We start from the raw sequence: 16,015 nt of genomic DNA on the forward strand, positions 1-16,015 counted from the left end.
TGAGAAGTTACAAAGCTGTTCTTTTAAATACTATATTATAATTTTCCCCCAGGGTGTTACAAATTATAGCATTCTTACAAGAATCACTCAGCTAGGAATAATTATTTCGTTGATTTGCCTCTCCATGTGCATTTTCACATTCTGGTTCTTCAGTGAAATTCAAAGCACTAGAACAACAATTCACAAAAACCTCTGCTGCAGCCTTTTCCTGGCGGAACTTATTTTTCTGATTGGAATTAATATGAACAATAATAAGGTGAGTAGTTTTCACTTGTGCCTTGATTTTGGATTGCAAAATAAATATACAGTATAAGATATGATCTTCCTTTTGCTCCCTGCATTTCCTATCTACAACAGTGACCCTGACTTCCCAGTACGGTAACAGGAAATACAAAATGGTCATTTAAAGAAACAGGGCTTTGCCTGAGCTGCTGTGTATTGACTTTGCTCCATGGGTTTCATTTAAAATTTGTCACCTTTACTGAGACTGTGATCTCAATGTGTTTAGCATTTTCACTTCTCTTAGGATGCTGTATAAAGCCACGTTGGTCGCTCCCAGGGTAACAGATTTTTTCTAAAATCAGGCCAGAGCTGCAATCCCAAGCTGACATCTGAGATATTGAACTGTTAGCTGGAGGGCCACATGTGAGGCCTTGACCTGTCCCTTTTGCTTTTCAGAAAGCTGGGGTGTTGATTTTTGCATCTCAGATTAGTTTTAGGAAATAAAACTATACATAAATTAACAAAAGAGACTACTATAAGTAGCTGAATAGGATTTAAAAACACTTGAAAAAATATCAGCTGCTATCCCTGAGCTAGCACTCCAGTATTGATGGATTGAAAAATATAATTTCATAAACACTTTGTATAACAAAAGTTATTTCAGAAATAATTCCTTGTTATGCCTAATTACAATGTTATCAAAATAATACAAATTAACTTTGTGTAGATCAAGCATATAGACTACTCAGCAATAGGATCAACTTATTCAAACCATTTATACAGTTTTTCTGGAAAGAAAAGTTGAATGCAGTCTCTATTTTATCATTTGCTACAGAAAACACTAGTGAACGAGTTTGCAAATGGGTGTAGGCCAAGTTCTTGTTAACCAACATTATAGCTGGGCTGAATCACCAATTTAGAGTCACTCGGTTGCTGTGCATGCATTATTACATTATAATATATATTGACAAAAGCCTATTAATAGAATTATGACTCCTGCTTTCTCTGATTGAATTTCTAGCTCTTCTGTTCAATTACTGCTGGACTACTCCATTATTTCCTTCTAGCTGCTTTTGCATGGATGTGCATTGAAGGTATTCACCTCTACCTTATAGTTGTGGGAGTCATCTACAACAAGGGTTTCTTGCACAAGAATTTCTATGTCTTTGGCTATGTCAGTCCAGCCGTGGTTGTTGGAATCTCTGCTGCTCTGGGATACAAGTACTATGGCACCACAGAAGTGTAAGTCACTGTTTCTCTGTTCAAATCATTGTACAGAAGGAGGCAATAATCACAAAAGCACATTTCAAGGCATTTTCTGCTGTTTAATTTTCAGATGTTGGCTCAGCACTAAGAATAACTTTATATGGAGTTTTATAGGACCAGCATGTCTAATAATTCTTGTAAGTATAATTTTAATTTTTTATTGTAGTACATAAAGCCAATAATAAAAGGTGTTTAATAATCACCCACCCACTGCCAGCATAGCTGTAAGTGCTAATTATAGGACAGAATTGACTAATTTAGATCTTTTTATAGTACCTCTAAATTATTTATATGCCGTACATCTAAATACTTTACTAGTCTGAAAAATGAAGGTTTGACAAAAAAAGTTCAATATAATATCAGAGGAGTTTTCTTCTTACTCTCTTTCTTTTATCCCAATGGTTTGAGAAATTCTGTGAAGCATTTCTGGCTTTTACAGAGAAGTGTCTTTGTATGTCACTGGCGTCTCAGCATGGCTCAGCAGGAGGCGTACACAGACACCATCCTAGCAGACAGATTTTCTGGTTTTTCAAATGTTGTGTGACTTAATCTCTTATCAGCGATCGGTCATCTTGGTGAGATTAGACTGTCATCTTTGTGGCTTTATCATTGGCGTGTACCCTGTCATCATCAAAGCCATTTTAAACTAAATTGCGACGTCAGAGAAAAGAACCCGCTATTTCACATGGGCAGGCGAGTCAAGTATTGATAGCCCTATTTCAGCTCTGAAGAGGGCCTTTTTAATTCCTCTTGGAAGTGGTTTCAAACCTGCAAATTTGGCAGGTATTACATGTTCAATTCTGAATCGAGAGGTTTTTGGTGTCTCAGGAGCATCTCTAAGTGCTATAAAGTTTAAGGAACCATTCTAGCTGTAATGGGGTTTTATTCTGTATCACTGTGTTGACAGTGATAACTGGAGCTAGCAGGAGGGGAAGGTGCAATAGTGAGGCCTCACATCTATGGTCAAGTGAGTTACAACTGTGTTGCTTTTCAAGCCATTTGGTATAATGTGAGGATTTGTAAAAAAGAAGTGGAAGATCCTAACACATACAACTTGGTAGTGAAACAGTTTTATTTCAAGGCATCCATTTCCAAGCTTAATAAAGATTCAGGCATAATTCTGGTCAAATTTCACACCAAATTCCCACTGCATATTGGGTACAGCTGGAAACAACCTGCCAGACATAGCTGCAAGGTTATGCCTCCCCATCTCAGCCTCCTGGTGAGCACAGCAGATTTTGAGAGGCAAAGCACCAGAACTTCCTTGGCTCAGTGCTTCTGGGTCAGACAGCCTTGGTGTCCAGCAGGTTACTGGGATGGAATAAAATCACGATGAGACATCATCCTTTACTAGGAAATTCTTACAATTCTTAGGTTTAAGTTTACAATTTCCTATTTCCTCTTTGGAGCTTATATTTTCTTCCATGGAGGCAGCAGGGCTGGGTTTTTGTTGTTTCTCTCATCCCTGTTCCTCATGTGCCTTCAAGCAAAGATTTATGCACAGTGATGTATCTCTGTAGGGTTAGCACATAAAATCACATTACCAAAACATACAAAATGCCCCAAGTGCAGGCATCTGTAGCCTTGTTTTCAGCTCCAGCTGAGCTGTGCCCAGTGGGGATCTCAGGTACACGGAGCACAGGCAGAGCAGGTCTGCAGTGGCTTTGCTGGAATTCTGGCTGGCTGCAGGAGCAAATCCTGCAAGCTGGGCTCTGAGGCATTCTGTGAGCACTCCAGATCTTCCAACACTCCCTGCAAATTAAAAAGAAAAAGGGAGATGCTAGAAGCTGATCCAGGCCTGTGTGCCAGTGCAGCCTTCCTAGGGGTGAGGAGAGCAGCCAGCCTGTTTCTTTTTCTCTCACTCCTTTGCCTAAGTGAATCCATGCTAAAGACCTACAGCTGAACAGCAAAGAACTCTGTGGCTGTTCAGCTACTATTGATGTGTCCTACAAGTATTTTGTGCTAACTTGTTTTCACAGTATTCGTATAATTTTATTTATTGTCTCTTTGTGACAATGTGCCACTAGACCATTGGGGGAAAAGGCAACCTGCTTTCAGCAAGGTGTTTCAGCAGCTCCAGGGGTTTTTTGAGGGTTTGGACAGCTTGCTTTGATGGAGTGATAGCAAAATGAAGCCTGAACTGCAACAGGGATATTTTCTAAATGTGCAGGTATTTAGCTCATGCTCTATCCAGGAATAAAGGAAAATATGGAAAACCCAATGAAAATAGGCACTGACACTAGAAGAAGTTGGTGTCAGATGTCTTCTCCATGGAAAGCACATTGTTGGTAGTAATTCAGTTTCCATTGTCCTGCCTTCATGTTGAGAACACTGCATGGTATCCAGCATGACAAAGATTAAACTCTTTCCAAAGTCACCACTCAGGCAGTCTTTTTAATTACAGGAGCCAGTCTTTTCCCAATATTTCCATTCTGCCCACAGCTAATTAAAAGAAAGAATTAAAAAATATTAATTAACTCTGACAAGAAAATATCACTTTTGTTCTGGGATAACCAGATAGGGCACTGCAACCATCATATTGAAAGCTGAAAAATCTGGCAGCTTCAAGTTTACCTTTAATCCTGAGTTCATCTACTAATAGCATTGAGTTTGTCATTTTTCCAAGATAGTTGGGAGACCATGGATACCATTTCTCTGGAGGGCTACTCACCACAAAATTCTTGCACAGAAACATTAAAATCATTGTCAGGACAAATGCCCATGTATCCAAATAGTGGTTTCCTTTTGTGTGAGGGTGGCCCAGGAGATTTGTGGTTTGGATTATGCTGTAATATGCCTCGAGACAGCATGTAAATGATGAAGAACAGAACCACTCCTGTACCAAGGGGTTAGCTGTCTCAGGACACATTGTTTCAAACACATTCTTGGGCTGTAAATCTGTAGTAATAATGAAGCATAGGGAGCTCAAGTGTTTATCAGAGTGCAAATTAAGTTCTCCTCTGATTGCCAAAGCAGAAATGCTGCTTCTGAAGGTGTTTGCTTATTAATACTAAGGTTCTATTAGAAGTCTTAAGTGCAAAGCAATTGCCTTATTGATCCCATCTAAAACTTATTATTATTATTAGATTGGTGACTGTGCATGAAAAGAAATAGGTCAGATACTCTTTAGATGGACTTAGCAAAAAAAGAGCATTTTAAACCTTTACAAAACAAGCTGCAAACTGAAGATAATTTCTACAATTTATTTCTTCCTCCTAATATTTGTAATCTTTAGAACCACAACCATTTTAACTAAAACTATGCAGTAGATTAGATCAAAGCATACGAGTATGGAGAAATTATTTATAACAAGTATTTAAACTTTTTAATAGAAATGTGAGTTTATCTCAAGCTTTAAGAGACAAACATTCACACATATGGCAACCCAAGACTGATTGAGGCAAAGACAAATATAAACCCCAGATTTAAAAGGTATGAAAATGGGAGGGGGGGAAAAAAGAGAATAAAAAGAAGCCCTAGAAGATTTTCTTTTCTATTGTACACACTCCTACAATAATAATCTCCCTGTAATAAGTGTGTAGAATAGAAATGACTATTTGCCACCAGGGTGACGTGGCTGCAGTTTGGATTAGCATGCAATATCAGCCAACAGCAAACTCCTTCCCATTGTGGAGGATTTCAGCTTGGCTTTCCCCACCTCTGGCATCATAGCTTTCTGAGTGGGAGTAGACCTATGTAAGGGCTTTATTCTGAACCCCTGGTGTTTTTGGAAACTTCATCTTTTAAACTCTGCAGACACAGCATAAGTCCTTCCACTTGTAACTATTTTGAGTTCAGCTATATATTAGTTATCCACTCAGGAGTAGAAATGATGTCTGGAAGGGTTGGCCAAGGGCTATTAACACTGCAGTTATGAAAGTCTACGAGACATTAAAAGGAAAATTTGGAAAAGAATCACTGCTATTCCAAGTGTAGCTTTAGCCAACCCTTCTAATATACCTGTCTCCCACAATGTTCTCCCATCAAACCTGTTCAGCTGAGCTTTGTGCAGCAAGTTCAAAGTCGCCCATGAAAATGTGATTTGTACCTTTGCAGTATCGACAGAGTCATGCAGACTTGACTGTTGTACCTACTGCCACTGCCACAATAAATTGGCACACCTCTGTGAGGAACCAGGACTCAGAAGTGTGACGTGTTGTAACATTAATAGGTGCAATTTGCCATTTGACAGTATAAATCTATCACTATCATTTGTTGAGATCACCTCTGTAATAAAAAAATACAGACTTGCTCTTGGAGGTTGGAACATTTCCAGAGTTGAACATCATCCAGATAATCCTCTCCGTGGCTTTTATCCAAACATCCCAGTGCTGTGCAGTGAGGAGGCAGCTCCTGTGTGCTGTTCCTTGTTTTACTCCTCTAATGAGTGTTTATAGGGACTTTGAAGGTGTCTGGCTTGGCTTCAAGTTCCAGTTTCTTGAAACAATTGGTAATTGTAGTGTTTGCAACTATAAAAATGGTTTATACATGAACCCTGCAATTTTCAGAGCATTCTTGTGCACTTGACTTGAACATACAAGCCAGGAATAACACTTGTGAGCAGTGTCCCCAGAATATCCAAGCCCTTTTTAATAATATAATAAATAATCAACTGAAAAGCAAAAATATTCTAAGAACTTCAGTGATTGATTAACCATGCTGTTTTGAACCTTTCTTGTATAAATGAATGGGTAAATGAATAAAATATACAGATTGCAGTGGCAAAATACAAAAAGTGACATATGAGTGATGAAAGCAGGCTAACAGTAGAGTAATGCTTTTCATTAAGGAGCTGCCTGCATATTCATTAGGGCTAGTCGATTACTTAAAAAATACATTCATCAGATAATTTATTTGATTAATTTTACCATTATTTGTCAAATAATTTATTCAACAAAAAAAGGTAAAATTAATGGACTAGTGCATTTATCAAATCTTAATGGACAGCTCTAATACTTATTCAGTTCTGTACATTCAGGTTGATTCAGGATTAGTAATACTGCTGCAATCAATGCAGAAAAATTTCCTGGTAAATCCATTACTGTGCTGTTTTCTCATGTACTCACAAATTTCGTGTATTTAATCTAGGCTATTCAAACTGAACATCTTTCTTATAAAAAATATTTTCAGAATCTTAGATATTACATTTTCCCAAACTTCAATAAAGAATATAGTCTGACAGGCCATTTTTACCATGTAAAAATAAATATGAAAAGGAAAAAGAAAAATAAAAGAGAGAAAAAAGCAGTCCATCTGAGGTGAGTCACATCACACTGATGTCATCAGGTCCACTGCCTCTTTGGGCTTCCTCACTTTATTATCCATGCTTTTCATGAAGCATTGCACATTCAGTATCCCTGACATTTCTTGATATTCCAAGAATAATTATCAAAAATGTTGCTTGACCTCTGACTTTCACCACAACAAAACATAGAACCATCTCACATTTTTCAGTGAATATTTACATTCTAAAAAGTTCTATGTTGTTTTTTGGGGTTTTTTTTGTGATAAATTCTTAGTTATGTTTCTTAGATAGATGTACTCTACCATTTTTTGTATGTTGTTCAGAAAATAGCCATTTTATATCTAACGTTATTTCTCAGTCTGCCTTTTTAGTGGAAATAAATTCCTACTGGGAATAGCAATGCCTTTATTATTCTTTTTTAAAGACTAATAGTCCCCTTTTCATTAGCCCCTCTGTGGCTTCAGTTAAAGGTGTCTCCATGGCATTTCTTATGCCATTGTGGATAAAGCGGAGAGAAATAATTATACAGTGGCATTAAAGACTGAGTCTGCAACTTTGCTTGAAACAGATTAGTTCAAACCACAGTGCTGCTCAGCAACAACACCTGCTGTGCTAAATAATAACTGAGTCAGAAAATACTTGCCCTGTTCAGTGGACAGGATCAGCTTCAATCTCCAAAACACAGCTTCCATGTTGCCAAACTCAATGCAATTTCTCAGCAAGACCTGAGCTTTCACATGAATCAAGGTTTTATCTTCCTTCTCTCTGCCATTAAAGCCCCAATTCTATGGTCCCTGAAAATACTTAGAAAAAAGAGGGAGTGTCCATTAGTCATATTAGAGTAATGAAATAGAAAAATTACTTGATCCTATGTTATTGCATAGTAACAAATTCATCACATCAGGCTGAAGGGTCCTTGAAGGATGTTCCAAATAAAAATGTTTGTTTTTTAAAAAATCAATTTCATAGCTCTGTAAGAAAAAGTACATTAAGTTCTCCCTTGCAGTCACTGAAAGGACACCAACTTGAAACTCAGGTGTGTCCTCTGTCACCCAGAGTGACCCAGGCAGACACAGCAGGGGAGGGAGCACAGGTGGATGTCAAGGGAAAGGAGAAGAGCAGCACCTGCATGTGGCAGCTGGCTGCAGATTTCCTGAGAGGTTCCACAGTGCAGATTAATGTCTCACACATCCCCCTTCAGTTCTAGAAAGAGATACTGTGCCCACTCTTTTAATGAGTCCATGTATAATCAGCTTTTGTGGATATTTTTTTCAAGAAGGCCAGACAACTGACTGAAATAAGTTGGTTTTGTTGTTTTGTTATTTTAGGGTTTCATAATTGTTTAGTGTCTTCTTGATGGTTCTGGACTTTGCCTTGTTTTAAGCACAATTACTATAAACATACAAGCTCACTCTAAACTGTTCATTGAAAGGACACTGTAGGTTTGCTTCAGGTAGTTAACATACACTGATATCTTTTGGGCTTTCTTAGCAGTTACATAATGACTTCACCCACATGACATATTTTTTCACTTGAATCAGATTTTTTTTACACTATTCCACTGCCCCTTTGGTTCATCCCTGACAGGCATTTAGAGAGGCAAATTTAAATTCACAACAGTAATTGCACAGGAATACTCTGCTTGGAAATGTCACCTGGACACTGAAAGAAGTTTTTATGGTTTAGGATAAATCACACCATGGGATTTTGTGACCATATCCACAGCAGAATCATAGATATTTCTGAAAAAGGCCAAATACTTGAGAGGATTTGGCAAATTGTGGAAGGTATGGATAGCTTTCTGCCAAATATTCATACCTCCAAAATGGAAAATACAACTTGTTCTCAGACTTCACATCTCAGCCATGTTCCTGATACTTTCTCCTTCCTGGTAGCTCATCCAGTCACTGGGGCTAGTTGTACTAAAAGATGATATACAACTATTTCACTCCTCTTTGCCATGTAAAACTCCTCCTGCAGGGCTTCTGCATAAGGCTCCAGATGCAGCCTAAGAAAGGTTTCCATGTATGAAAGGAAACCACAGGATAGGAGCAATGTGTAGTCTCAACTTTTTGATGAATCAGTTCATTAAACAGCCTGATTTATGTCACTCCCAACTCACAAGACAATACATCTTCTCAAAAGCTTGCTGGAAAAGAAGAGTAAACCTAGGAATTATTTACACTGCAAGCAAAATAGACACCAATCCTACCACTGGATCTAACTGGGGTAAAGGTACAGCTCTGAGGTTAGGTACAGCTCTGCTGGTTCATACCTCCTGCCCTTGGCTTCAGAATTGAAAATAATTGTAAATAACGTGTTTAGTTTTGCAATCCAATAAGAAATAACACTGAATCCACAAGTCTGCAAAGCTGTTTACCCTGATGGAAAACATGGAAAGCCCATTTATTTATTTATAATCCTATGTGAACTTTTTTTTTTTTTTTCCCTGAGTCAGGATTTGTAATAAACTCATTTGGCTATGTTTTAACTTTTAAAACAAGTGAAATCATTAAAATCTCAGAAGCATAAAATTCTACCCCTGAATAATTGACAATATTTCCCAAAAATACAGCCTAAAGGGGGTTCATTAATGTTTTTGTTCCATTTCCTACTCCCAGATAAGACTGCTGTTGTATACTTAAAACATCCGAGAAGATATATTCACTGGGGACATGGTAATGAGATAAATCAGTCAGGAGACAAACCCTGACTGTTTGACTGCCAGCTTGTGTCCAATTTTATGCAATTAATATAGCATACATTTTCATTTTGAAGCTTAAACTGCTGTATTGTTAATAGCTTAATTCCGTTCTCCCCCGTCTGAAATAAGGATGACCCACTGAATGTTGTCCTTTTACCAGCCATTAGCCATCCAGCCAGAGAGACAGAAATGCATTGCTCTCTGTGGCAGAACTCAGACCATCACAAGCTCATTAATTCAAAAGCTCATAATGAGGGTCATTGTACAGACTGATACAGATACAGCTGCTCTGAACTTCAGACATTTTTTGAAAGAGCCAAATTCAATATGATATATGTAAAAAATTCAAGTATATGCCTAAGAGAGCAGCAGGAGAAATTTTCTCATTCTTTTTTGTGAGATCTGACATCAGCATATAGATGGTTTCATCAATTATTGAGACAGAGACTAAGAAAGGAAAAGGGAATGATTTGGGGTTTCATTTTTGAAGTTTGAATGTAAAGTGCTCAGACTGAATCAGAACTAGTAGGTCTGAGTCTTTAGAATTAGCTGCTTCTTTCTTATACCTTCTCTTCTTTGTAACACTAGAGAGCCTTTAAAGGCAGGCATTTGAACTGTTTTAATAACTTTTGAAAGGCAGGGGTGTATCTTTTACACAAAGATATCCTACATGAAATTACGAATTCCTTTTTCATTCTATAAATAATGTGTCTTGGAAATAGTCTCAAAACCTCAGTCTCATGTTAAATAATTACAGCAGTGCTTAAAAAACAAAAATTTCTTTAGATAATCCTGGATTTGAGGAACTGGGGGGTGAGGGAAATCCAGGTCTTTCTGCTCCAGTGAATATTTAATTATTTATATGGCATGGAATAGATCCAGCAGTAGCAGTGAATAACTCTACAGAGCCTGAAGAAACCAAGGGTCATAGCCTAGTCTGAATATTAAGTAAAACATTAAATTGTGCCCCACGTCTCCAACATCCTGTATAAATGTGCTGCCCACAGGGATTTTCATTGTTTAGGAGTGTCCTTTCTGGTTTTATTCAGAAAAGCTATCCTAGTCAGGAAACGTTTCCTGGTGAAAATACAGTCTGAAACAGTAAATGTCGTTTAGTGCTAATGAACTGACATTTTTCAAGAAAAAAAGTAATGGATGAAATTTTTTTTAATGCCCTGTCCTGATCCATTTAATTTCACCAGAAGTCCAGGTGCTAACTGAGCTACTGCCATGAAAGACAGACCATTCCCCTCTGAGCTTTCAAGTGCTCTTTGTCTTGCTTTAAAAGAGGAAGGGGGAGAAGAAGGAAAAAAGATGTCTTAGTTGTCAAATTTGACAGCTTTCAGCTACCTTGATGGGGCAAAATGATGATAGATCACTTCACTCAGTGTCTTACAATTTAATTGTAATTAATTATGAAAGAAATTACAGCTCTTCAACATGAGTGCAAATATTTTTATTTGCAAGTTTTATTAGATTTTGTGTGGTTCATCCTATTCAGTGTTCAACAATAATTATCATTCTGTATCTACTCAGAGAGAGTTTAATGCAGTGTGAAGCAGTAACATCATATTTACTTGAGGACAGAACAATACTTTACTCTTCCAGTATGTAAAATACATGCATTTAAGAGCAGAATTAAGGACCTATTTTAAATATAGCTGTTGCTAGGCAATGTGTCATTAGCAGAACTCCAACAGCCTGGAACATTTAGAATTTGAGGACCTACATACTCATTTTTATATTATTACTTAGTTTCCATAATACTTTCAATCAACAGAGAAGTTGGTAATTTGCTTAGACAATGAATGATTTTGTTCCTCAGTCCTCTCTGCTGGGCAGTCCCACACCTGAGAGGAGTAGCAGCCAGAAAGCATCATCTTGTTGTGTCCATGCCCAGCTTTCCTTCCTTGCAGCAGCACCTCAGGTGGCCGTGGGAGTAGGGAGACAGGGGGAGGGAGGGATGCTAGTCTGCAAGCAGATTTTCAAAGCTATCCTAGATGTAGGTGGAGGTAGGTTAACTCCACACACTGCTTTTCCCATCCTATTCTAAAATACTAATGATTGATTGAGCTCCCCAGGATAATTCCTTTGACAAAGCCTCCTTATTGTTGACAAGATGATTAGAAGAGCACCAGGAAATTTCTTTGAATTCTAAATTGTTTTTTCTCCCCTACAAGATCAGTGCTGTGGATCACACCTGATCCTAGGACTTGTACCACTCCAGATTACTGTGAACTCTTCCTTGTGTGCCTGCCAGACCTAACCTACCAGCATCATGGTTCAGAAAGTGGGAACTGTAGCATCATCCCCGAAACAGCTGCAGGAAAATGTCACTGTCCTGCTCTTTACCACAGAATGCATCCATGACACATCTAAGTGCTAAACTGCAGATCAAAACCTGCAGCAGTGTCCACTGCTGCCTGTGAATGCCCTGGGACTGTCGTTCTCTGTGGTGTGCAGTGATAAAGCCTTGACAATGCTGGTGGCAATGGGAGTGTTTATTTAACTGGAGTTCTGCATATTGGCTTAATGGGGCCAGAAATCACTCCAAAACCCTAAATACTTTTGAGCCTTTTCATATGTGATGTCCCAGACAGAAAAATACCAAACTCTTGCCATCCTTCCTTTAAATTCCATCTCAGGTGTACAACACAACCCATTTCCTGCAGGTTTGTGTCTCCTTAGAGATTATCCAGAGTTATGCAGCCACATAAATGTAGCTGCCCATATCTAGAGAATCCTGATTTCATGGCATCCTAATAATTGCTCTTGTTCAGTGTCTTTTTCACACAAATGTATTTTAATTTTTTACTTGTTCATAAATATACCACAACATTTCTAGAATTTAAGGAGGCTAAAAATACTTTTACAAATATCTTTAGGGAGACTTGATTCCCTGAAGATGCTGTGAGTGGAGGATTTTTCTGTATCAGTCCTTGACTTTGATTAACCACTTAAAAAAAAAAAAAAAAGGAATAGATTAATTATTAAAATTAGTCCTGTAGTGCACCTGAGCAATGATGAGTGAAACATGATTCCCACTGAATTGCAGAGGAGGCAGGGCTGAGGATGTTCAGCACTTCAGAGAATTGCCCTGGTAGGGAGAAAGTCAGAGGTTTCCTTTGTAAAATGATAAGGACTGAGTGTGCTGTTTGCCCAATAGCAGTCTGGGGTGGTTTGTTAAATAAATAAAATACAAAAAATTTATTCAGTTCAGGGCTTGGAATCAATGCAATTCCCCTCTAGTCTATTAGACTTGCCAAGAAGCCCCTCTCAGGACACACAGCAGTTCCTCTGCCTGCTCAGCCATGTAATAGCACTGCAAACAAAGGCACACAACTCCCCGTGTCACACTGCAACATCATTATTCACTAGATAAAACTGTGCCCATGCCACTCCACCTCAGGCTCGGGGTGTGCCCCAAGCTGCAGGTGCACTGTGCTGGTTATTCAGGTCACTTGTCCCCAGGCTGGCCCTGCCCAGGCTGTGCAGGGCTGTCCTGAGCTCGGTGTCACAGCTGCCTGCACATCCTGCCCGGCTCCAGCTCCTCCTCTCCGCTCACAGCACGCCTGAGCTTGCCATTTCTCATCACCTCAAGGCTGTCTTAATTATAATATCAACCAAGGATTATTCAACAAGATCTTAAGGCTGTGGTTTAATTGCAGAAATGGAAACATATGATTACAACCAAAGTAAGTATAAAACAATATTTGGCTTTAAGGAGGAATTGAAACTTTTTAGATGTTTCAGTGTCTCTCATCCAGAAGACCCTCTGTCCCAGACAGAAAATTTGGGGATCTAGGATTTCTTGTGTACACCTATATTTTAGATTACTTTTACAGCCTACTACCTAAATTTCTGCTGGTTTGAAACTCAGTTTTGGATACAAATTCAAATGTTCTAAGTGCTTGTATCTTTGGCCAGGCATTTTAAGTGATTTGACTTCTCGTTCCATTTGTTGGAGCACATACAGCTCTTTGGGGATATCGGTTCTATTTCCCCTTTATTCCTAATAAGTCCAACTTATTAGTGTTTGTACTCAGTCCTGCCTTCCAATATTAACTTTTTACTTTACATTTCCCAGAAATAGTTGAGGCTATTGGAATGTTCATAGCAAAGAACATGCAGAGTATCAGGTTAGAGCAGGATGCATTAAGTTTAGGATACCTTTTGGGATATCTTTTGGATTACCAGTTTTCTCCAAAGGCCAAACTTGACATGTTGTTTATATTAGCTAGTTTTTTTCTCCTGGACTTACCCTTGAGTTCATGCTATTGTTTTCCCTTGAGTTTTGCTTCATTTCTGTGTCACAGCATAGTTACTACAACTTTGTTGTTATCCATTTCATCCCCCCTCAAAGGACAAAATGCAGGTTTTAGGCTTCTAACTTAGTTTGGAGCACTGTGTAAGGCCAGTCTCTGCGCTTTCACTTTCCTATGGAAATTTTTTATTAATGGAGTGTTTAAAAATGGGGCAAAGACCAACTTAAGACTTTAATAAATCTTGGAAATGACCGGGTGTTTCAGAAGTTAAGTTCACCCTCATTACCCTGTAACACTACCTCCTGTGGGGCTACCTGAGACATATTGTACAATAATTGTGTTCTGGCAGCTGACTCCAAGAAGCTGGTGTTAACCTCTCCTGTTCCCCTGATACATACAGATTATTCCCATCAGAACGGGTTGGTGAATGAAAAGATCACAGTTAATGGGTATTACTTTAATGCAGAGGGCCAAATCCTATTATCCTGTGAAACGGACAGTGCAAATAGTATTTGTGTAAAGGAGCCCCACAAGGGACAGGCAGAAATGGAGCCTGCTGCCCGCCCCATCCTTGCTCAGCAAAACCTTGCCAGTTCTGCCGCTGTTTTTGTAAGGGGGGCTGGCCCATAGAGCTTCTCACAGAACCTATTTCTGGCAGCTTCTAGAGGTAGCAGTGTGTTCTCCATGCTTATGGTATTTTGATCACATTTCCCCCTACTCTTTTCAAATGAATAAGTACATTAGGGGAGTTATGCAGATTACAGTGTATGCATTGCATTTGATATGTTATTCGCCAACAAATATAAGATAAAAAGTAAGTCTGCATATAATTATCCACAACTGCTGACTGGCTCATAATTAACTTTGAAAAATTGCTGGTTTAGGAGATATCACAGATTGCAATTTTAAATATAAGGAGCTTCAGAATAGCTCTCACTATCAGCACTAGAACAAGGTATTCAATGAAGGATTAATTCCCTAAACTGCTCATCAGCTCTATCTTCTGTCTTATCAAATTGTAAATATATTATGCTGTATTAAACTATGAGCATGCAGATAATTAAAGAAGAGCCTGCTTTAATATCAGATACTCCCCCTTTGACACAACAAAAATATTCTGAGAACCTACCTTATGAGTGTTAGCAAAGGAAAATTATTCCTTTTCAAGTTGTGCTGTGCTCCAACAGCTTTTTGTTTTTATTTCAGAGACTATTTTTTTGTTAGTTTATTTGGGTTGAGTTTTGGGTTTGGTTTGTTTTTGGGTTTTTTTAAGAAAAAGAAGCAGGGGCAAAACCATACAGTCATTCTGCAGAAACAACTTGGAGAAGGCATTAATTCTATTCATTCTACAGCTGGAAGCCCACAGGAACTGACCTGTGGGAATTGGGATTGCAACCAAGGATTTACAAATAGTACCCCAATGGCACACAGCTAAAATTAGTTCATTTACTAACATTTTAAATGCATTCTAATGTTAAAAAACCCATAGGGCATACAGGTTTTTGGGAGTTTCTCAATTTCTCTTTCCTTTTTTAAAATTCCTTTCCTTTCCTTTCCTTTCCTTTCCTTTCCTTTCCTTTCCTTTCCTTTCCTTTCCTTTCCTTTCCTTTCCTTTCCTTTCCTTTCCTTTCCTTTCCTTTCCTTTCCTTTCCTTTCCTTTCCTTTCCTTTCCTTTCCTTTCCTTTCCTTTCCTTTCCTTTCCTTTCCTTTCCTTTCCTTTCCTTTCCGTTCTCTCTACTTAGGAAAAATAATCTCAGCAGGAAATCGAAGAGATTTACCAATAAAATCAATAAACATTTGCAGACTGTTGGTAGTGATACTGTTGAGATAAGGTAGGGCTACATCCCTGCTTGATCAATGTTTATTTCAGGGCTCATATTTTTTTAATAGAAGTGAATCAGAACAGGGTGGTTTTTTTCCCCTCCTGGCATGGGATTCTGTAGATTTCAGATACACAGAAATTGTATCTGACTTGTTCCATTAAATCTTTAACAGTTATTGGCATTCAAAAGTTTCCTGGTTTGAACTAAAATTTTTTTCTTCATTCCGTCCAGGTTAATTTGTTGGCTTTTGGTGTGATTATTTATAAAGTGTTTCGACACACTGCAATGTTAAAGCCAGAAGTCAGTTGTTATGAAAATATAAGGTAAGTATGCCATTCAGTACAAATTCTACCTTCTGCAGGTTTAAATACAGACACAGATGATAATGAGTAGTCAAAGGTAATAGTTTAATATCCTGAGATTTGTAGAAAAGTACTTTTTCCTGTTATTACCCTTATATAAATTTTGACATGAATTTTGCAATCATTAT

At 38.2% G+C, this 16,015-nt stretch overlaps 1 protein-coding gene across 3 annotated transcripts in view; it reads left to right on the top strand.

Annotated features, from left to right (window-relative positions):
• ADGRL4 (adhesion G protein-coupled receptor L4) overlaps window positions 1-16,015 on the top strand; it is a 129,608-nt gene that overhangs the window by 109,960 nt on the left and 3,633 nt on the right. For all 3 annotated transcript variants that reach the window (XM_079314317.1, XM_079314318.1, XM_079314316.1), the window contains 4 exons: window positions 53-256; window positions 1,244-1,464; window positions 1,559-1,625; window positions 15,757-15,848. In XM_079314317.1, the coding sequence (XP_079170443.1) occupies window positions 53-256; window positions 1,244-1,464; window positions 1,559-1,625; window positions 15,757-15,848 (584 nt within the window). The remainder of the gene's footprint in view (window positions 1-52; window positions 257-1,243; window positions 1,465-1,558; window positions 1,626-15,756; window positions 15,849-16,015) is intronic.

Source organism: Erithacus rubecula, assembly GCF_903797595.1.
Source record: "Erithacus rubecula genome assembly, chromosome: 10".
In the NCBI taxonomy this organism is placed as follows: Eukaryota; Metazoa; Chordata; class Aves; order Passeriformes; family Muscicapidae; genus Erithacus; species Erithacus rubecula.